This window comes from Typopeltis vanoorti, chromosome 20, assembly GCF_054136105.1.
Source record: "Typopeltis vanoorti isolate ZY-2024b chromosome 20, IOZ_Tvanoo_1.0, whole genome shotgun sequence".
NCBI lineage: Eukaryota > Metazoa > Arthropoda > Arachnida > Uropygi > Thelyphonidae > Typopeltis > Typopeltis vanoorti.
This window is the reverse complement of record NC_143568.1, coordinates 88,259,217-88,282,064: the sequence shown is the minus strand read 5'-3', so window position 1 is coordinate 88,282,064 and position 22,848 is coordinate 88,259,217. Positions and strand designations below refer to the sequence as shown.

At 37.1% G+C, this 22,848-nt stretch overlaps 1 protein-coding gene across 1 annotated transcript in view; it reads right to left on the bottom strand.

The window, feature by feature from the left end:
• The window catches only part of LOC150095635 (dynein axonemal heavy chain 8-like), a 2,108,518-nt gene that overhangs the window by 1,306,286 nt on the left and 779,384 nt on the right, over positions 1–22,848 (bottom strand). The window contains exon 37 of the mRNA XM_090409931.1: positions 2,819–2,905. Coding sequence (XP_090266057.1) covers positions 2,819–2,905 — 87 coding nt within the window. The remainder of the gene's footprint in view (positions 1–2,818; positions 2,906–22,848) is intronic.

Below are 22,848 nucleotides of genomic sequence, written 5' to 3'. Positions count from 1 at the left end.
CATTTAAAGACTATCTTAATAACTTACATCCTAACATAAAATTTACTCTGGAACCAGAAGAAAATAAAAAACTTCCTTTCCTAGACATCTTAATAGAAATAAATGAAATAAAAAACAGATTATTGTTTTCCATTTATAGAAAGTCGACAAACACAGGAAGATTCCTTCATGCTACCTCACACCACACCAAGCAAAAAATAGGCTTCAAAAAAAAAAAAAAAAAACCCTAAGGGATTAAAGCATACAGCATCCACAGGACAGAAGAAAAGCAGAAAGAAGAAATACAATAATTAACACAGATCCTACAACTGAATGATTTCCAAACTAAATTAATTAAGAAAATTCTCAATACAGCACCTACAAGAAACTTAAATAAACAAGACTTCAAGATCGAATTCACCCTTCCTTATATCAAGGATGTCACAGATAAATTACCCAAACTTCTCTACAAGCACAACATAAAAGTGACTTTTGTACCACTTGAAAAGATATCCGAGTCTCTTCATCCTCCGAAACCTCCACATCACCCAATGAAAAAATCAGGAGTTTACGGTATTCACTGTTCCTGTGGCATCTGCTACGTAGGCCAGACAGGGAGATCGGGAGAAATCCGCATGAGCGAACATCCAAAGGACGTACAAAAAAAGAGAGAACATGTCTGGTTTGGCATTTCACACAACTTCTACTGGTTATGATGTACTCTGGGACAGAACAAACATGTCCTACATTGATAAAAACTATTTCACAAGAAAATTCAAAGGGGCAACAAATATGATCAAAATTTCTACGAAATGCAACAAAAATCAAGATTTGATTTTAAATCAAGTTTAGTCAGCGTTTATCAAAAATTTACCGTTTATCGAACAGAGTGAAAGTGAACCACAGAATGCGACATCAAATAGCATTTTTCCAGCTAACACGTATTAACGGTTGTATAGATCTGTTATTCAGTTTTTTAACGAACTTTTTTGACAAATGAACTCGTTTTTTTCGTAATTTCTTATAGTTTGTGCTTTAAACTGTTAGTTATCTTTACCCCTGAAGATGTTAGTCTGATGACTAACGAAACTTGTCGGGTTTGTTTTTTTAGTACTTGTTTAGTTTTTTAAAAAAGTCTTTTTTAAGAAAAATGTGGTCACAAAACCAAAATAATTCGATTGCAGTTTATAGATTATTAAAGCTTCACCTACCTTTCACAAGGCCATGTTACCCATAACAGAGTATCATATTTTATTCACCAATTCCTGAATTATCTTTTCAACCAACTTTTCCAGTACTTTTACCACAACCACAGACTTAGATCCTCAGTTATGCATAGGAATTATTTCACTCTTGTTCCACTGTCTTGCGACTTTGCAAGATCTGAGACTAAAATTAAACAGCCTAGTCACAGGCATCACTGGTATCCCTGCAGATTCTCATAAAATGCATGCCGATATCTCATCCAATTCCACATCTGTATTTGCATTCTGCAATATGTTAAGTACCTCCAATTCATCAACCTCTGTTCTAACATCAATCCCTGTCACCTCTGTCATAACCATATCTTTACTTGGATGATATATTCTTGCAAAATGATCATTCAACAATTTTGTCTGCCTCCATTACCTCTCTACTGTCTGCACTTGTTAAAGTTGTCCTTCAATAATCATTCTTCCTCCTACTTGCTGCGTTAAGAAAAAAAAAACTCTTTTGGATTTTATTTCATCTATTCAGCTAATTTCATTCTCATAATCTGATTCTGCCTTCCTTACCAAGCTAGTCACCTTTTTGCCTGATGTACTGTTTATGAGCTTGTGTTGTGGATCACCTTTCTTCCTTACTCCACAATACTTTATTTATTTGCAACTCATGCTTAATAATACTACTTGTCCATCTAACTACTATGCGATTTACTCTCCTGATCTTGCATATACAGTACTATTGATACCTCCAGATATCCCTTGACTATCCCCTGTGCACTACGAACATCCTTCCATTACAGAACTTTCTGCGATGCTACTGTTTCAAGCTGCCTCCTAAGTGTATCATAATCATCTGCTTTATACACTTGGGTCTCTTTTTATACGTATCTTTTTTATGTGGTTTTGAAGTTATGCACCACATAACTTCAAAACTAGGTACCGTTGTACATAACGAACAGCGTGTTGCAGTACATTCTGCGGTAATGTTAGTAACATGTAAGCAGTAGTGCCCATGAAGTTTAATTTTACATGTGAGTAAGTGTTTGTCTTTTCATTATCGTAAGTCTAAATTTTGCTAATTTTTATTTTAGAGATTTAATTTGGCCCAATGGAGAAAAAAAAGCACCAAAGAAAAGCAATTTCTTTGGAAAGGAAAACTGCAATTTTAGATTGCTTAGCAAAAGGAGAGGGATCTATGTTTAAGATAAATAATTTGGTCTTTTAAAATTTAAATCTTGTTTTATCCTTCTTGTCTTCCTCTCTTTTTTATAGAATGGAAGGAGAGAGAGAGAGAGGAGAGGGAAAAAGTACAAAGCAAGAGGCTATCCCTGGTAGCTATGTAAGGAATGTATGAGCAAGGAAGATAGAAGTTTTTTTGCATGAAAAGTGTTTACTAAATGTAAAATTTATTACCTGAAAATGTGGTGGGTGTAGATATTGTGGATGAGTTTGAAGCACAGTTCAATGACCTTTGTACATAAGAGTGGAGACCTCTCATATGGCTTTTGATTCCATGAAGGTGTAATAATAATAATAACTATAATAATAACTGGCATTGTCTAAGAAGAGCTAGCTATTTAAAAGATATAATCACCATAATGGATTTTAAAGTTATCTTGGAATATATTACATACCTGTCTATCTGGAACCATCATAGCTACACTCCTAAACATCACTTTCAAGTTTTCTGGCAATTCTTGTCTTCCAGCATATCCAGGATTCTGAAAACAAATATGCAAAACAACATGAGTGAATTGTCTGCAGTAAAAATTTATTTGCTGTAAAATACATATTTTGATGATTTATCAGAAAATATATTCTTTTTGACCTTTCCAAACAGGTTAAAAACAAATGAATTAGGTATACTTTCCGAAAACAATATTTCTGAAATCTGACAGACTTTTTCTCATGTATGTAAGCTTAATTTTTCTTCACAGTCAATCTCTCCATGGCTAAGGATTTGCGACCGAACATATAAGCTTATTTAGTTATCTGTATATAAGAAAATTACTACATCAAAATGCTTAACACTGCAATATGGAGAGGAAGTAATCAAGAATGAAAATAGTACTCTCTGAAGAATTCCCCAGTGGCTACTGATTTTTAGAAAAAAAACAACAACAGAAAATTATATATTTTACAATGATATATAGATGTATAAGTTAATAAAGATTAATTACCAGATACAGCCTGAGAGAGTGGTGAGTGCAGGGACAGTGAATGCATTTAAGTAGAGATATGATGAACTGTGCACGTGAGAGTGCGACCTTCCACAATGAGTCTCTTGACTCCATAGAGGTCTGTTGATAATAATAATAACAATATATAATTGATGATTTTAGTTTTCTTCTTAATCAGCTATTTTCCATGACTCTGTGGCCAGGTTCCTTGAAATCAAAATATAATAACTCATATTAAAAAAAGAGAGAATTAACATCAAGCATTCAGATAATAACCAGGCCCAATTCTTACACTTGAAAAAAATTCAGTACATGTATTCCTGATGTTATATACATGCACAGTCTGATCTCATGAGTGTTTTGTTTTTTATCCTTTTGGCTTATTGGTTTATTAGCACACACTCTTAATTCAGTGATGTCACTTATATTATTATTAAAGGTATTTTTCTTAGAATCATCAAAATGTGTCTTAAACTTCTTCTGATGTGGTACACTCACCAAACTCTGAGGTAATGCATTCCACTCAGCAGTCACTCTCCAAGAAGAAAAAAAAATCTGTCATTGCTTCTCCCATTCACACCCTCATACAACTTCAAGGGAAGGTCACTTGTTACATTGATGTTACACTCTACTCAATAAGAAAAAAATCTCTTCTGCATTAATTCTGTACAAACCCTAAATCAACTTTTATATTTCAATCATATCATCAAACTTCATCATATCTACTAGGTTCTACATAGGGAATTCTCTCAATATGTTTAATATGATTAGATTCCGCATTAAGTTCTCTTACATAAACTGCAGTAATTTGGATGAATATGAAGCTGTTGAAAAGATATCAGTAAGTAGTTTATTATTATTATTATTATTATTAAACAAGACCTCATGGAGTCAAAGACTCTAGGAGGTCTTTTTATCTCACACACATCTCATCATACCGGGTCTTAAACACATTCAAACTCCTTGCAGACATCACACTCTCAGGCAAGGCATTCCAATCATTCACAACTCTGCACGAAAAAAACCTGCCTCTCACTCCCCTACTCACACCCTCTTTATACAGTTTCCAGGGATGACCTCTGGTTCTCCCCTGATCTCCCACTATTCGCTGTAGAACTTCTCCACCATTGATCCTATAGCAACCCCTTACCAACTTGTAGGTCTCTATCATATCTCCCCTCTTTCTTCTCTCCACTAGTCTCTGCAAATTACATCTTTTCAATCTTTCCTCATACTCGACATTCCAGAGGTCAGAAACTACCTTAGTCAGTTGCCTTTGGACCCTTTCCAACATCTCTTCATCCTTCTGAAAACCAGGTGACCAAATCTGGGCACAATAGTCCATGTGTGGCTAATCAAAGCCTTATACAATGGAACAAGAATCTCCCTACTTCTACACGTCAGTGTCCTCCTCATCATTCCCAGAAGTCTTTGTGTTGTCTTCACAATTTTGGCGATGTGATCCCTAAATTTTAGATCCTTATCCACTATCACTCCCAGATCTCTTATTTCCTCTACTTCTAACAATGTATTCTCACCAAGCATAAATTCTGCATCCCATCTTTGTTTTCCAAATTTTAAAACCTTACATTTTGCAACATTGAACTCACATCCCCATTTGCTTGCCCAATCACTCAATTTATTCAAGTCTTCTTGCAAGGCCACAACATCTTCACTACTCTTTATGGTTCGTCCCAACTTTGCATCATCTGCAAACAACTGAATATCTCCATCCAAATCTTCGCCAATATCATTAATATACAAGTTAAATAGTAATGGCCCTAAAACAGATCCCTGAGGCACTCCACTAGTGACTTTCCTTTTCCTGGATATTGCACCCCCATACACAACTTGTTGATACCTATCAGATAGCCAGTCTCCAATCCAATGCACTAATCTAATATCCAACCCCCTCTGCTCTAGTTTGACTGTCAACTTATCATGAGGTACTCTATCAAAAGCTTTTGCGAAATCCAAGTATATTACTGTGTATCCTTCTCCTCTGTCCAAGGAAGCAGTCACTTTATTGTAATAAGTAAGTAGATTACTAAAACAATTTATTTGGCAGTAAAGTTCTGGAGAAGACTTGTGAATAGATTAGTGCCACAGGATTCTGTAATTGGATGTAGTTATTTCATTTCCCAGTATAAAAGATACTGGTAAATGAGCACAAAAGATGGAACAAAAGTATTTTCACTCTAAGAACAATAACAGAAAGATATCTATAAAAAATAGAGACATTTATATATGCTTTATAGATTACACCAAAGCTTTTGATGCGATCAACCATATGAAACTGATCAAGTCTCAATAAAACTGGAATGGATGGAAAAGATATAATGCTGTTAATAAATCTATACTGGGAACAAACAGCAGCAATAAGAGTTGACAACGACATGTCTATGGTGTTTACAATCCAAAGACAAGGATGACAAGGATGTATACTATCCCCAATACTCCTTAATTTATATATTGAAGAAATATACAAGAAAATTTTTATCATTAATTATTATTATTATTAAGTGACATTTTCAAGGTATCATGGACTCATAAGAAAACGAAGGCAGAAGTTCTACAAATGACAGGAGAAAAAAAAGAAGTCTTCTTAAAACTATCAAAAGAAGTAAGACCAAATACTTCAGACATTTGCTAAGACATGACATGACAGCCTATAAAGAATGGTCCTGGAAGGAATGGTAGAGGAAAAGAGGGAACAAGCAATGCAAAGAATTGCTTAGAGTAGCAATCTTAAGAATTGGACATATCTTACATATGCGGAATGTGCAAGGGAGGCACAGGAATGAAGTTGGTGGAAAGACATGGTAATCAACTTCCTGAATGGAGATGACACATGATGATGATTATTTCATTTACACATTAATGATATAGGAAAAATTATGATGGAAAAAATTCAGTTGTTTGCTGATAATGCAAAACTGAGTCATGCACTTTGTGATGAAAATATTAATCTGTGTACTAGATTGATGCAGCTGAGCTGCAGAATACTGATGAGACTATGAATATGTGAGTGATGCCAAGCAGTTAGTTAAGAGGATATATTGTGGAAGTGGCTAAAGTAACTCACAGAGTTACCTAATTATTGAAGGAATTTACATTGTTAAGTACAGATAATGAGGTTATTAAGCCAAATTATCATTCTCATCATCCTTCCACTTATCACCTTTTTGGCGATAGGTGCTGTGGCTTGCACATCGGACTTTGTGTGGGATGCAGCAAGATAAGTAAATTTTATATTTAAATATGTGCTGATATTGTATATTGTATAAATTGCAGACTAATTATTACTGTGAAATATTAGACTGTGGAACGCTATGTTTGGATACATTTTTTAGAAGATGTTATCATAAATTCAATCTTTTTGTTAGCACACTGATGCAACATGGCAGCGAAATGAAAATCCTTGCATAGGTCTGTGTGGAAGACAAATAAAGTAAACTGCAGATTTCTAAAAATGGTATGGTGTTGTGAATGTAGTACATATGCGTGGGAAGATGTTGAGGATATTTATGAAAAGAGGCTGAATAACAAAAAAAGAATGAGTGCAGGCATGAAAGAAATATGATATTCTAATGGGACAAGAGCCTTGCTTATATATGAGTTTAAATAGTTTATATATGAGTAGGGAACATGGCGTCATAACTGACACAGCAGTTGAAGATTATGCATATATATCTTTTTTTAGAGATGCTGTGGAAGTGATGAGGAAAAGAGTTTGATTGATGATAAAGTGGGTGGTAATGATATTGAAAAACAGAGTGCAATTGTCAGTAAAGTGGCTAGCGAGGTTGACAGTAAACAAGTGTAGGTGAATGGGGATAAAATAGCAAGAGTGAATGATAGCGTAAAAGGATGCAAGATTTGAAAGTGACTTGGTGAACAAGCAGAAGAGATGAGGTGTATGCAGAGCAAAATGAACAGAATAGCAGATAGGTATGGAAGAGTGAAGAAGATGAAGACAAATGATATTGGTATGAAAATGGTAACTAAGGATCCACAAGTATCATTGTATGGTGATTTTATTATTATTATAGTTTGCCCACAGTTTGTAGGTCTCTCTGCTTGACGTCCTACCAAGAATAGTTGATTCATGCTGAAGGGGAGAAAGAAATGAAGGACGTATGAATTGGTCACCAACACGCGAAATCATGTGATTTATAGGTAAAATTTTCCAACTGTTATACAAGCAACATAGTTAACTACAATGATCATAAAAGAGACGTTAATTTTCTAACGTGTAATAATAAACAACTCATCCCACAATACAGACTGATTACCCTATTATCGGAATGGATTCTCCTCCTGTTCACATGCACAGAAGTGTCGAAGGGTCTCGAATCTGTGGGCAAACTATATTATTATTGTATTGCTATTATTATTATTACCCCAAGACAACATAGAGTCAAAGAACTCATTTAGGAGATCCTTTTCTCATACACACAGCTCATCATACCGCACTTTAAACACATTCAAATTCTCTGCAGTCACCACACTCTCAGTCAAGGCATTCCAATCATTCACAAATATGTAAGCAAAAAACTTACTTCTCACTCACAGGCTCACAATCTCTTTGTACAGTTTCCAGGGATGACCACTGGTTCTACCCTGATCTCCCACTGTTTTCTGTAGAACCTCTCCAACATTCATTCTATAACAACCCCCTCACTAACTTGTAGGTCTTTATCGTCCTCCCCTCTTCCTCTTATCCACTAGACCATAGGTTCTCAAAGTGGGCGATACCCCCCCCCCCCAGTGTGCGCTGAAGCATTCTAGAAGGGCTATAGCGGGATTAGAAGCATTTGAGGCGATCAGGCGGTCTAGGGGTTGGTGGCTCTTTATAGAAGAAATTAATAATATATATTTAAAAATTAATTATTTTTGTGATTTTGCAATTAGATAATCATATAAAAATTTAAATACTGAATTTTAATTCATCTTATGCCTGTCTCACATGATATTTTTTTATCAATATTCTATTTCAATTATTTAATCATTTGAAAATTTACCATGTCAGATAGAAAAAGATGTCAATTTTCTATGTCAGTGAGAAAATTGAACCTGTCATACAGGATATTTTAATTTCTATTTTTTATATACTTAAAAAATTTATCCATCTTTTGCTATTATAAAAATTGATTGTGCCATACAGGCTTTAGTCTATCCATGCAGCAGACGAGTCTTAACTAGTAGTATGTCGGTCAACTATTACGTAGGTAATTCACTCAATTCAGCATGTTTTGACAGGAATATTATTATTATTATTATTATTAAACAAGACCTCATGGAGTCAAAGACTCATCTAGGAGGTCCTTTTATCTCACACACATCTCATCATACCGTGTCGTAAACACATTCAAACTCCATGAAGACACCACACCCTCAGGCAAGGCATTCCAATCATTCACAACTCTGCACAAAATAACCTGCCTCTCACTCCCCTACTCACACCCTCTTGATACAGTTTCCAGGGATGACCTCTGGTTCTACGATGATCTCCCACTATTTTCTGTAGAACTTCTCCACCATTGATCCTATAACAACCCCTTAGCAACTTGTAGGTCTCTATCATATCTCCCCCTCTTCCTTCTTTCAACTAGACTCTGCAAATTACATCTTTTAAATCTTTCCTCATACTCGACATTCCAGAGGTCAGAAACGACCTTAGTCAGTCGCCTTTGGACCCTTTCCAACATCTCGTCATACCTCTGAAAACCCGGTGACCAAATCTGGGCACAATAGTCCACGTGGGGGCTAATCAAAGCCTTATACAACGGAACAAGAATCTCTCTGCTTCTACACGTCAGTGTACTCTGCATCTTTCCCAGAAATCTTTGTGTTGTCTTCACAATTTTGGCAATGTGTCCTCTAAATTTTAGATCCTTATCCACTATCACCCCAGATCTCTTATTTCCTCTACTTCTGACAATATATTCTCACCAAGCATAAATTCTGCATCCCATCTTTGTTTTCCAAATTTTAAAACCTTACATTTTGCAACATTGAACTCACATCCCCATTTGCTTGCCCAATCACTCAATTTATTCAAGTCTTCTTGCAAGGCCACAATATCTTCACTACTCTTTATGGTTCGTCCCAACTTTGCATCATCTGCAAACAACTGAATATATCCATCCAAATCTTCGCCAATATCATTAATATACAAGTTAAATAGTAATGGCCCTAAAACAGACCCCTGAGGCACTCTACTAATGACTTTCCTTTTCCTGGATATTGCACCCCCATACACAACTTGTTGATACCTATCAGATAGCCAATCTTCAATCCAATGCACCAATCTATCCAACCCTCTCCATCTCTATCCAAATCTTTGTCAATATCATTAACACAGATGGGATGTAGAATTTATGTTTCCAGTCTCCAATCCAATGCACTAATCTAATATCCAACCGTATCTGCTCTAGTTTGACTGTCAACTTATCATTAGGTACTCTATCAAAAGCTTTTGCGAAATCCAAGTATCTTACTGTGTATCCTTCTCCTCTGTCCAAGGAAGCAGTCACTTTATTGTAATAAGTAAGTAGATTACTAAAACATGACCTCCCTTTAGCAAATCCATGCCGTCCATCAAAGATTATACCATTGTTGTCAACCTAACTCTGGATCCCAGTTCTCACAAGCTTCTCCAACAACTTGACCACAACACCTGACACACAGATGGGCGTATAGTTTGATGCTTGAGTTCGATCACTTCCTTTATGAAGTAGCACAATCTTGCGCTCCTTCCACTCTTTAGGAACTTGACCAAGTGCAAGACTCATATTAAAAAAATATGTCAAGTCAGGTGTGTCAACTCTCTGGCACATTCCTTCAGAATACGCAGTGATATATTATAAGTCCCACAGCCTTATTTACATCTAGTTTATTGAACTCCCCAAACAACTCTTGCTCACGTACAGTCAGTTTCATCAATCATCATCAACTGCTCATCATCAACCCATCATCAACTGCTCTTAATCTCTCCATGAAGTCACATTCACAAGATTGAAAGATCTTTATGAACTGCTCATTAAATATCTCCACCACACATTCTGCAACAGCTGTCTTTATCCTCCAATCAATGTCATCCTTGCATAATCATTCTTTCTTTTGCTGGCTACATATCGAAAGAACTCCCTAGGATTCTTTTTGGCTTCATTAGCTAACTGCTGTTCATACTTCTCTTTAGCTACTCTCACCAACCAAGTCACCCTCCTTGCCTGGTCTTTGTAGACCTCATGAAATCGGTTACTTCCACTTCTCTTATGCTGCCTCCACAATGCACTTTTTCTCTGTATTGCATGCTTAATCTCTTTATTCATCCATCTCACACCAACCTTATTTAACCTTCTCACCCATGGTATTCATTTAGACATTGCATCTACTAAATAGTTTTTGAAAATCCCCCAAGCTGCATTGATCTCTTTTCCAGCTAACTCCTCATTCCATGTTACACCTGCAAGCTGTCTCCTGAGCTCTTCATAATCACCCCCCCCCCCCTGTAGTTCCACATATACCCTTTTTTTCACAGGGGTCCTTGCACTGCTGGCAACCACCTCATGGTCACTTTCACCAATTGGTGGATGACTTGACACCTCATTGATAATTACATCCTCTGATGAGATGACCAAATCCAAGACCCTTAATCCTTGTGTGCACTCTGTTACATATGGGTGCTTGCAGTGACTTGTTCAAAGCACGAGTACAATGGTATAGCAAACAAGTCAATGCATGTAAGTTGATTCGGGCTAGATTTCAAATCTATAAATACCAGTGGTTTAGGAATAAGTTTCATTATTTTTTGTGTGCTTTGCCAACAATCATGAGTCGAAACTGTGACAGATAAGTGGAGTCATACAAAGTGAAAATTAAATCTTTTATTTTGTGAATATTTTTGAAAATTTTATTACTTCATTATGTCTGAATATAAGAAGAAATGTCGACATTACAGTATTAAGTATTTGAAATATGGTTTTATTCAGTCTCAAATATTTGAAATATGGTTTTATTCAAACTTTTATAATGGGGGGGTGTTACAAAATTTATGTCTTGCAAAGTGGGCGGTGGCCCAAAAAAGTTTTTGGAACCTATGCACTAGACTCTGTAAATTGCAACTTCTCAATCTTTTCTCATATTCGACATTCCAGAGGTCAGAAACTACCTTAGTCAGTCACCTCTGAACCTTTTCCAACATCTCTACGTACTTTTGAAAACTAGCAAAACTGGGCACAGTAGTCCACGTGTGGCCTAATCAAAGCCTTATAAAATGGAAAAAGAACCATTCTACTTCTATACGTCAGTGTCTTCCACATCATTCCCAGAAGTCTTTATATTGTCTTCACAATTTTGACAATGTGTCCTGTAAATTTTAGATCCTTATCCACTATCACCCCAAAATCTCTTATTTCCTCCACCTCCGACAATATATTCCCACCAAACATAAATTCTACATACCATCTTTGTTTCCCAAATTTTAAAACCTTATATTTTGCAACATTATTATTATTATTATTATTATTACGTAACACCTCCAGGGAGTGCAAAGATTCATCGAGGGAGGCCATCAACCTACAGCTTTCTGTCTCTACCACTGCACCAACCTTCATCGTCTACACTAACGCCATCTAACCGATCTTAAGATCAGTTAGATCTAATGGGCCATACCTTTGCCACCAAGCACAGATCAAACAAAAAAAATCTATTACACTTCACCACAGTAAATACCTTTTTTGAATCTGCAGTAGTGTAAAAACCCAAATCTGAACCCTCAAAAATAAGATTGAAAATAATTAAAGTAATTTGTAGACCTTTTAGACGTTCAGAACTTGCGTCGCACATTCCCATGCATAATCACTCAATTTATTCAAGTGTTCTTGTAAGGCCACAATATCTTCTCTACTCTTCTTTTGTCCCAACTTTGCATCATTTGCAAACAACTGAATATCTCCATCCAAATCTTCTCCAGTATCATTAATATACAAGTTAAACAGTAATGGTCCTAAAACAGACCCCTGAGGTACACCACTGGTAACTTTCCTTTTCATGGATATCTCTCCCCCATACACTACTTGTTGATACCTATCAGATAGCCAATCTTCAATCCAATGCACCAATCTATTCAACCCTCTCCATCTCTATCCAAATCTTTGTCAATATCATTAACATACATGTTAACACAGATGGGATGTAGAATTTATGTTTGGTGAGTATATATTATAGGAGGTGGAGGAAATAAGAGATCTTGGGGGTGACAGTGGATAATGATCTGAAATTTTGGGGACACATTGCCAAAATTGTGAAGGCAACACAAAGGCTTCTGGGATTTATGCAAAGGACACTGACTTGTAGAAGTAGAGAGATTCTTATTCCAGTAATGGACCTAAAAGAGAACCCTGAGGTACACCACTAGTGACTTTCTTTTCCAGGATATTGATCCCCCATACACAACTTGCTGATACCTATCAGATTGCCAGTCACTGTTCCAATGCACTAATCTAATATCCAATCCCATCTGCTCTAGTTTGACTATCAACTTATCCTGCAGTAATCTATCAAAAGCCTTTGTGAAATCTAAGTATATTACTTTGTATCCCTCTCCTCTGTCCAAGGAAGCAGTCACCTTATTGTAATAAGTAAATAATTACTAAAACACGACCTCCATTTAGCTGTCCATCAAAGATAATGCCATTGTTGTCAACCTAATTCTGGATCCTAGTTCTCACAAGCTTCTCTAAGAACTTAACTATTACACCTGACACACAGATATAACTGGTAATTAGTTTACGGAATTAACAACGCATATAAAGTATATTAATTAAAGGTAACTTTAATGAATAACTTCTATATTTTGGCTATGTCACATTGCCATCTTCAGGAACATAAAGATATGGTATGTGCACTCAGGAACTAACACAAAGCAAATGAGGAAGAAAGCAAGAAACTAATATTGTTCCTAAAGTCCTTATGGTGCCCTCTTGCGAGCTAATTTGGTAGTCTTGGCAGTTGGGCTGAAGTTCTCATAATGAAAGTCTCCCAAATTTGGGGCAGTATCATGCACCCAAATTTGTTGAGGTTAGGAACGTTCACCAGCAATCCCCCCCCCCCCTCACAACAATATGGGGTGATAAAAACACTATATAACAGGGCAAAATTAATCTGCTCAGATGACAAGGCCCTGACTATTGAACTAAACCACATCCTCAACACTTTCTTAGCCAATGGCTATAACTCCAAAAAAATCCAAAAAATACTAAAACCTGTAAACCACAACCCCCTCCCCCCTCCACAATAACGATTACACCAAGTCTATCACCATCCCCTACATCCAGGGCACCTCTGAGAAAATAACCAATATCCTCAAAAAATATGACCTTACTTCCTGCTACAGACCATATAAAAAGTTGGCATCCCTTATCCGCTCTACCAAAGACCAACCACTTCCCGTAGACCTACCTGGTGTATACCAGGTCCCTTGCAGCTGCAAATTGTCCTACTTTGGCCAAACAGGCAGAACAACAAATATCAGGATTTCAGAACACCAAGCCTACATCCAGTTTCATCAGTACAGCCGCTCTGGGCTGCAGACCATGCCTTAGATACCCATCATAAAATTCGTTGGAAGAAAACTAAAATAATTCATCGCAGCAAGTTTAAATACAAAAGATTATTCAAAGAATCTTCAGCAGCTCTAAAAAAACGTTCCTAACCTCAACAAATTTGGGTGCATGAAACTGCCCCAAATTTGGGAGACTTTCATTATGAGAACTTCAGCCCAACTGCCAAGACTACCAAATTAGCCCGCAAGAGGGCACCATTAGGATTTTAGGAACAATATTAGTTTCTTTCTTTCTTCCTCATTTGCTTTGTGTTAGTTCCTGAGTGCACATACCATATCTTTATGTTCCTGAAGATGGCAATGTGACATAGCCGAAATATAGAAGTTATTCATTAAAGTTACCTTTAATTAATATACTTTTTATGCGTTGTTAATTCCATAAACTAATTACCAGTTATGTCTAACCAATGTATAAGTCTTGCTACTAGAATCATGACACACAGATAGGCCTATAATTGGATGCTTGAGTTCTATAACCTCCCTAATGAAGTGGCACAATCTTCACCTCCTTCCACTCCTTAGGAACTTGACCCAGTGCAATACTCATATTAAAAAAATATGTCAAGGTAGATGTCAACTTCCTGGTACATTCCTTCAGAATACATGGTGATATACTTTCAAGTTCCACAGCCTTATTAACATCAAGTTTGCTCAACTCTCCATACACCTCTTGCTCACTTACACTCAGTCATTCCTCCCCATCATCAACCCCTCTCAACCTCTCCATGAAGTCACATTCACAAGATTGAAAGACCTATAGGAACTGCTCATTAAGCATCTCCACCACACCTTCTGCAACAGCTGTCTTTATACCATTTTATCCAATCAAAGTCATCCTTCCATAATCATTCTTTTTTTTCAGGCTACATGTTGAAAGAACTCTCTAGGATTCTTTTTTTGGTTTCATTAGCTACTGTTGCTCATATCTCACCTTTGCTACCCTTACAAACCAAACAAGTTACCAGCTTTGCCTGTTCTTTGTAATCCTTTCTTTTTTTCCTTTGTAATCCTCATTGAATTGGTAATTTCCACTTCTCTTATGGTGTCTTCATAATGTCCTTTTTCTCTGTATCACATGCTTAATCTCTTCATTCATCCATTTCACATCTACCTTATTTGCCCTTCTGAACTTTGGAATACATTTAGACATTGCCTCTACCAGAGAGTTCTTGAATATCCCCTGAGCTGCACTGATCTCTTTTCCAGCTAACTCCTCGTTCAATGCTACACCCACAAGCTGTCTCCTGAGCTCTTCATAATTACCACCCTTATGAAGGGTGGTAATTATGAAGGTGATAATTTTGAATCCTGCCTTTTCTCACAGAGGTCCTCACACTGCTGGCAACCACCCAGGTAATCACTTCATGGTCACTCTCAGCAATTGGAGGATGATTGGACAACTCGTTTATAATTACATCCTCTCAAGAGATTATAAAATCCAGGATCCTCAGCCTAGTGTGCCCTCTGTTACATACTGTCTGAGGTAGTTGTCCCTCAAAAACTCATTCACTTTACTTCCAGTCTTTTCTTATTTGCTTCAGTAATTTGATTATTCATTTCAGTAGTCACTACCATCCACATTACCAGGTTCATAACAACATCCAACCAAGTATTTCATTCTATTCACCTGTATCTCAGACTATACTGCCTTAAAGCCACTGGCACTATTTCCCTCTTGCATCTCTACTTTGCATGGACATAACTCTTTCTTTATCATTAATAGCACTCCTCCTCCTTTTTACTCTTTCTATCCTCACGAAACACATCATACCCTTTCATCTCTATTCCTGTCAGGATTTCATCAATTTTTGGGTAAACAGACTCAATTAATGCAATCATTTCATTTGCTTTGTTTCTTACTCTTCTAGCATCTGTATATAAACACAGCGGCACATTCCTGGATATATAGTTAATTACACTGATACCACTTATCTGATGTGATTTCTCGATGCTCAACTCAAACCATTTCCCTTTCTCCTTATTCATTTTAGAATTCTCTTCAAATGCAACTTTTCCTCTTGATCCGAGGTCATCCCCTGCCTTTCCTGTCTACACATGCATTCACACCCTCTTGGAGCATCCACCTTTCTCATGCTGTGTTCCCCTGTCCAGCCTGAGCCTTCCTGTTTCCCTGTCCCTCATGCACACCCATTCTCTTATTCTCTATACTCATACTACTCACCTCGTCAATCTCTCCTGCTCTTCCACATCACTTCCAACTTGATCAGATTCATTCTCTGTACTCACTTCTCTACCTTCCAGCAGCAGCAGTCTCTCCAAGCAATTCACATCCAAAATACTCAAATGCAGTATATCACTCCTATACAGTTCACTTCATCCTTCAAACTCATTCCACACATTAACAAACTGCACTCCTTTCTCCTCACACATTTCCACTAACATATCATTCATAATCCTTGCTCTACGCTTCATCTCACCACTGTCATACCTAGGCAACAAGCTTACTACCTTTCCTATTACACTATTCTTTTTTATTTTTCTAAGCAACCTCCTGATATCCAATGTGATGTGTTCTTTGTTCGCAATCAAGTCATTTGTACCTTTTAAAACTAACAACTCTTTTGCTCGCTTACTCCTCATATTCAATACCTCAATCACTCTACTCATTCTACCTCTAGTAAAACATACCTTGGGCATCCTCTTGTCCAGCACACCTTTAATAATTGAATCACTATATAACACCATTCGCAGGTCTTTTGTTACCCCTTTTATACCAACATTATTTGTTTTCATCATTTTCACTCTCCCATACATTTCCCAAATTTTGTGAACTTCATTCTACATCCATTTCATCTTTGGCCTCATCCTGACCAACTCAACTTTTGAATCTTGCATTGCATTTTTGCTGTCATTCATTCTTTTGAATTTTTGAACTATCGAACCCTGCCTTACAATTAGAGGTGTGGTAAATGGGAAGATGCACAAGGTTTGTTTTCTGCAAAGTAAAATTAATAAAGTGATTGAGGTGTAAGTGAGCAAAGGAGTTGGTTGCGGTAGTAGGACAAATTACTTGAGTAGTAACAATGAGATTGTAAGATTGGATAACAGGAGCTTGTTGAGAAGGATAAAAGATAATAGAGTGAAAGGAAAGGTAGTGAGTGCATTACCCAAGTATGACAGTGATCAGATTAGGTGGAGAGCAAGAATTATGAACAATATGTTAGCAGAAATTAGTGACAAGAGAGGAGTGCAATTTTTTAAAGTATAGAATGAGTTTGAAGGATAAATTGGACATATAAGATTGATGGACTGCATTTAAATGGTACTGGTATTGAGTGATTTGGAGAGATTGCTCTGGATAGGAAGAGAATGAATCTGAGCAAGTAAGACGCATTCTGAAAGAGTGGGAAGGTAAAGGAAGAAGCAATTGTAATAGGGCTTATGAATAAAGAAGTGATTAGCATGAGTACAGAGAATGAAAGAAGAAGTGTGCAAGACAAACAGGGAAACATGACGACTCAGGGTAGACAGGGAAACATAGCATCAGAAAGCATGTGCAGACAAGAAGGGATGGAATTGGAAAGGTAGAAAAAAAAGTTGATCTGAAGAGGGTTCTGCTCTTCTTCTGTGCAGGACATGGATTAGTCATGACTAACATCATTTTCCAATATAAAGATGTGCACAAGTTCACATGGAGAGAGAGAGGACACGAGAAAGAAAAGTGTCATTGATTATGTCATTGTTGATAGTGATATCTTCATGTGGGTTCATGATACAAGATGTATAGAGGATTTAAAATTGGAAATGACCATTGTTCTAAGTAGAATAAAAATGAATATGACACTGAAAACGGCAGTACATAAAGTTTTAAAAAGAATTAAAACTGAGCAGCTTTTACAAGTAAACTTGAGGCTCACCCTCCAAAACAGTTTGAAAACACGAACTCAACCTTGAAGTGTCAAAGGAAAACTCTAAAGAAAACATTGACTGATTCAGCTAGGGAGGTATGTGGTGTAGTTGTCTGTAAGGATAGAAAAATAACACCATGGCAGACATAATGAAGCAGTCATGGAAAAGAAGAAAGCATAGCAAAAGTTAGCTGAATTTCAAATTATAGAGCAATTACTCTAATAAGTTCCAATAAGATTTATGTAAGTGTGTTTTTGAAGGTATGCTGAAAAAAATTGTGGAAGAGAAAGTTGAAGAAGAACAAGCTGTGTTTTAGCCAAGAGAATTTTTCTTTGTGGCCAAAGAAAAATTCTCTTGGATTAGCATATTCTACTTTTTTTTAACCATCTTGCCACTTTTCTGGTTTGCACTTTATATTCTTCATACATCGGTTCATTGCATACTGTCTTGTACTTCCTTCATAACAACTTCTTTTGTAACATTGCTCATTTGATTTCACTGTTCATCCATCTCACTCCTACTCTATTCACTTATATCTTGGTATATTGTTATGCATTGTTTGTGTTAGTTACTGTTTTATCATTTCTCATGCACAATCAACATCTATTCTACACAATTCATCATCCCAATGAACTGATGCTAGTTGACTATGCAGCTTCTGATAATCACCCATCTTATAGTATCGCATATACACCCTTAACTATTAAATTATTTAAGGAATTTACAACGTATACTGGAATATTAATTATAAGAAACTTTAATATTTCGGCAATGTCACATTGCCATCTTCATGGGAACATGCAACAAAGACACTTGCATGCAGGCACTACAAAAAGCAAATGAAGCAGAAGAAAGAAAACTACTGTTGTTCCTAGAGTCCTGAAGGTGCCCCCCCCCTCTAGCAGGCTATATTGGGTTGTCTTGGCTGTTGGGCTGAAGCTTCCCAAGTTTGGGGCAGTCTCATGCACCCAATTTGTAGAGGTTTGGAAGGTGTGGAAAGGAAAGGTGAGGTTTACAAATTTGGGTGCATGAGACTGCCCCAAATTTGGGAAGCTTGCATCTTGAGAACTTCACCCTTACAGCCAAGACAGCCCAATATAGCCCCGCTAGGGGGCACCTTTAGGACTCTAGAAACAACAGTAGTTTTCTCTCTTCTGCTTCATTTGTTTTTTGAAGTGCCTGCATGCATGCCATTGTTGCATGTTCCCATGAAGATGGCCATTGTTATAATTGTGACATTGCCGAAATACAGAAGGTATTTATTAAAGTTTCTTTTAATTAATATTCCAGTATACGTTGTAAATTCCTTAAATAATTTAATAGTCATGTGTTACCAATGTATAAGCCTATCTACAAGAACATATACATCTTTTTATTAAATGCTTTTTCCTGTTTGACTAAATTCCAAACCAATACCCCATGATCACATTCACCAACAATAGCAGTGTTGATATCTCATTCAAAATCACATCTTTGTGAGGATATCAACAAATCTAACACTGATGAACCTCATGTTGCTTTCACCACATGCTTCTTTAGATAGTTATCCCACAGAAAATCAAAGATGAAAAGTAAAGCAGCCCTATTTTCCAGTCTTCTAAGATTTCAACGTTCTTGTATAGTTCTTGAACTGGAAAGATTGGGTAAGTGGAGAAAAGAATTCCAAGTATAATGGGGGGGGGGGGGGGGGGGGTTCTGTCTTAGAAGTTAGTCCAAAAGGAATGCCTCCAAGATTCCATTTTCCAAAAAGGTTTAATTTTGTCTTTTCTGCATTAGTAGTTAATCCATTGATCTTGCTGGATTGTTTCCAAAATATCCAAAAAGATGCATATGGAATAATTATCTTTCCAAGTGCCCACTATATCATCGACATATCCTAATACCTTATTTTCCTTCATTGTTGCAACACTGCACATGTATTGTCGATCCTGCAAGAAAGGTTCAAGAACAATGCAAAGAGGAGTGGAATGAGAGGGAAACTTTGCTTGATTCCTCTTTGAATTTTAAATGCATCTGACAGGCACCCATTAACTAGGATGCAGGTAGTTGAATTGGCATAGGCTCCAAGATAACGAATAGCAGCTTTTTATCCATACCAATTTGCTGGAGGATTTGGAGCAGAAAGTGAATGCCAGAAATTATAAAATGGTTGAGTAAGGTTATTAATGAAAGCATTGCCATCGACTGCTCTTTCATATTAACTAAGCAGAGTAGATCACATAGCAGAAACAGATTAAATTCTACTGCTCAGCCTGGAACTCCATACACTTCGGAGCTTTTAATTATGTATATCATTCTTACTTGGAGCCTCTTATTGATTATGCAGAAAAATATCTTGCAGTCAGTATTAAAGAGACAAATAGGTTTCCAACTGCTGTTTAAGGTGTGATCTTTGTTAGGTTTGAATGAGGATGGTATGATTTGCTACAAATTCACTTGGTATGTGTCCTGATGAGAGAAAATAATTAAACAGTATAACTAGAATGGGAAGCATAAAAACCCAGAAACCCAGGCCTTGCAGTAAAGTTCTATCCTAGACCATCAGGTCCTGGGGAGTTTCTTGTGTGGTGGTAACTTCAGATGCTGTAATGGGTCTGTCAAGCCCATCTTGGACATGAACAGGAGAGCCATTAATGTTCCAAGAGTTATAATTTTACACAGTACTGTTGTCTTTAAAGGGATTTTTGTAGTGTTTGTGAAAGCAGTCAAAGAGATCTTGAGTAGTGAACATGTTGTCACCAACAATGCAAATTTTAATGATTTGAGTCCTTTTTTTGCAGAATTTAGTGAATTTCTATTGAAGAATGCAGAAGGGCTATCTGCTAAGCACTGTTGTATTCTTATTTTACAATTTCTTTTTTTATTATTATTATTATTATTACGGGTATCTCCATGGAGTCAGTAGACTCATCGCGGGAGACCCAAACTAGCAAAACAATATCTGTCATATCTCTTCTTGAATTCATTTACAGACGAAGAGCTCACAACTAAGTCAGGCAATGAATTCCACTCATTCACCACCCTCCAGGCAAAAAACCTTGTTCTGACACCTTTGTTAACCACACTCTTCTTTAATTTCCAGAGATGACCTCTTGTTCTTCCATCACTATCACACAGCTGAAACATTTCCCCTGCATCAATCCTATAAAAACCTTTTAGTAATTTGAATGTTTCTATCATATCACCTCTTCTTCGCCTATCAACCTCTGCAATCCACAAGCTCTCAATCTATCAATGTAGGGAGTATTTTTTATATCACTCACCAACTTGGTCACTCTTCTCTGAACCCTCTCCACAGCCTCCTGATCTCCAAGGAATCCAGGTGACCAGACCTGAGCACAGTAATCCAAATGTGGAAGTATCAATGCTTTATAAAGGGGAATAATAACCTCTTTATCTCTGGATGTCAGTGTGTTCCTCAACAACCAAGTAATCCTATGTGCAATCTTGGACACCTTAGCAATGTGTCCTCTGAACTTCATCTCCCTATCTACCAATACCCCTAAGTCCCTAGCCTCATCAATCTCTTGGAGTACCTTTCCATCGATGTAGTACACAGTTGGTAATCTTTTAATCCCAAAATGCATGACTTTACACTTTTCCACATTGAAATGACATCCATTTTCTTTTGCCCATTTTACCAGCTTATTTAAATCCTCCTGCAAACTTTCAACATCAGCTTGATTTTTTATTGCACTACACAACTTTGCATCATCAGCAAACAACTGAATATCTCCCTTTAAGCCGTTTCCTATATCATTTATATACAAATTAAACAACATTGGCCCAAGCACAGAGCCCTGAGGTACACCACTGGTCACCTGCCTCATTCTGGACTCGGCTCCTCCATACACCACCTTATGGTATCTCTCCCTGAGCCATTCTCCTATCCATATCACCAATTTAATATCCATTCCCATCTGCTCCAATTTGCGTAACAGTGTTCCATGAGGTATCCTGTCAAAAGCCTTAGCAAAATCCAGAAGTACCACTGTGTAGCCAGTTCCTTTGTCCAACTTGGATGTTATTCTATTATGAATAGTTAATAGATTGCTAAGGCAGGTTCTACCTTTAACAAAACCATGTTGGCCTCTATAGAGTATCATATCCTGATCCACCCATTCTTGAATTTTGTCTTTAACCAACTTTTCCAATACTTTTACCACTACTCCTGAGATGGTGATTGGTCTGTAATTCAATACCGCAGTTTTAGAGCCACCCTTATGCAAAGGAACCACTTTGCCTAACTTCCACTCCCTAGGGACCATACCAGAGTTCAAACTTAAATTAAATATCCAGGTAAGAGGGATTGACAATTCATTTGCACATTCACGCAACACCCGAGCTGATATTCCATCTAAGCCTACCGCAGTGTTTGCATTTAAGTTTTGCAATATATTTAATACCTCTGATTCTTTAGCTTCAATTCTCACATTAGGTATTGCTATAGGTATAGAGATATCCTCACTTGGGTGATAGACTTTTGAGAAGTGATCACTCAGTAACTCGACTATTACATCTGATTTTGTCACCTCAATACCATCAGCACCCACTAAGGTTATCCTTCCGAAGTCATTCTTCCTCTTACTTGCCACATAGCGGAAGAACTCTTTGGGATTACCCTTGATCTCTTTGGCTAAGGTCTTCTCATAATCTGATTTAGCTTTTCTTACTATGCTGGTAACCTTCCTAGCTTGAGCCTTGTACTGCTCATGGGTGTCCTGATCGCCCTTCTCCTTGTAAATTCTCCATAACATTTTCTTTTTTTGCAGTTCAAGCTTGATACTACTGCTCATCCATCTAATGCCTGCCTTGTTTGACCTCCTGACCATAGGGACACAATCTGATATTGCTTTCCTCAGATACCCGCTGATTTTATCCCAAGCACTGCTAACATCTTTCCCTTGCAATATGTTTTGCCATGGGATGGCTGCAAGCTCACTCCGAAGCTTGTTATAATTGCCTAACCTGTAGTTCCGTACAT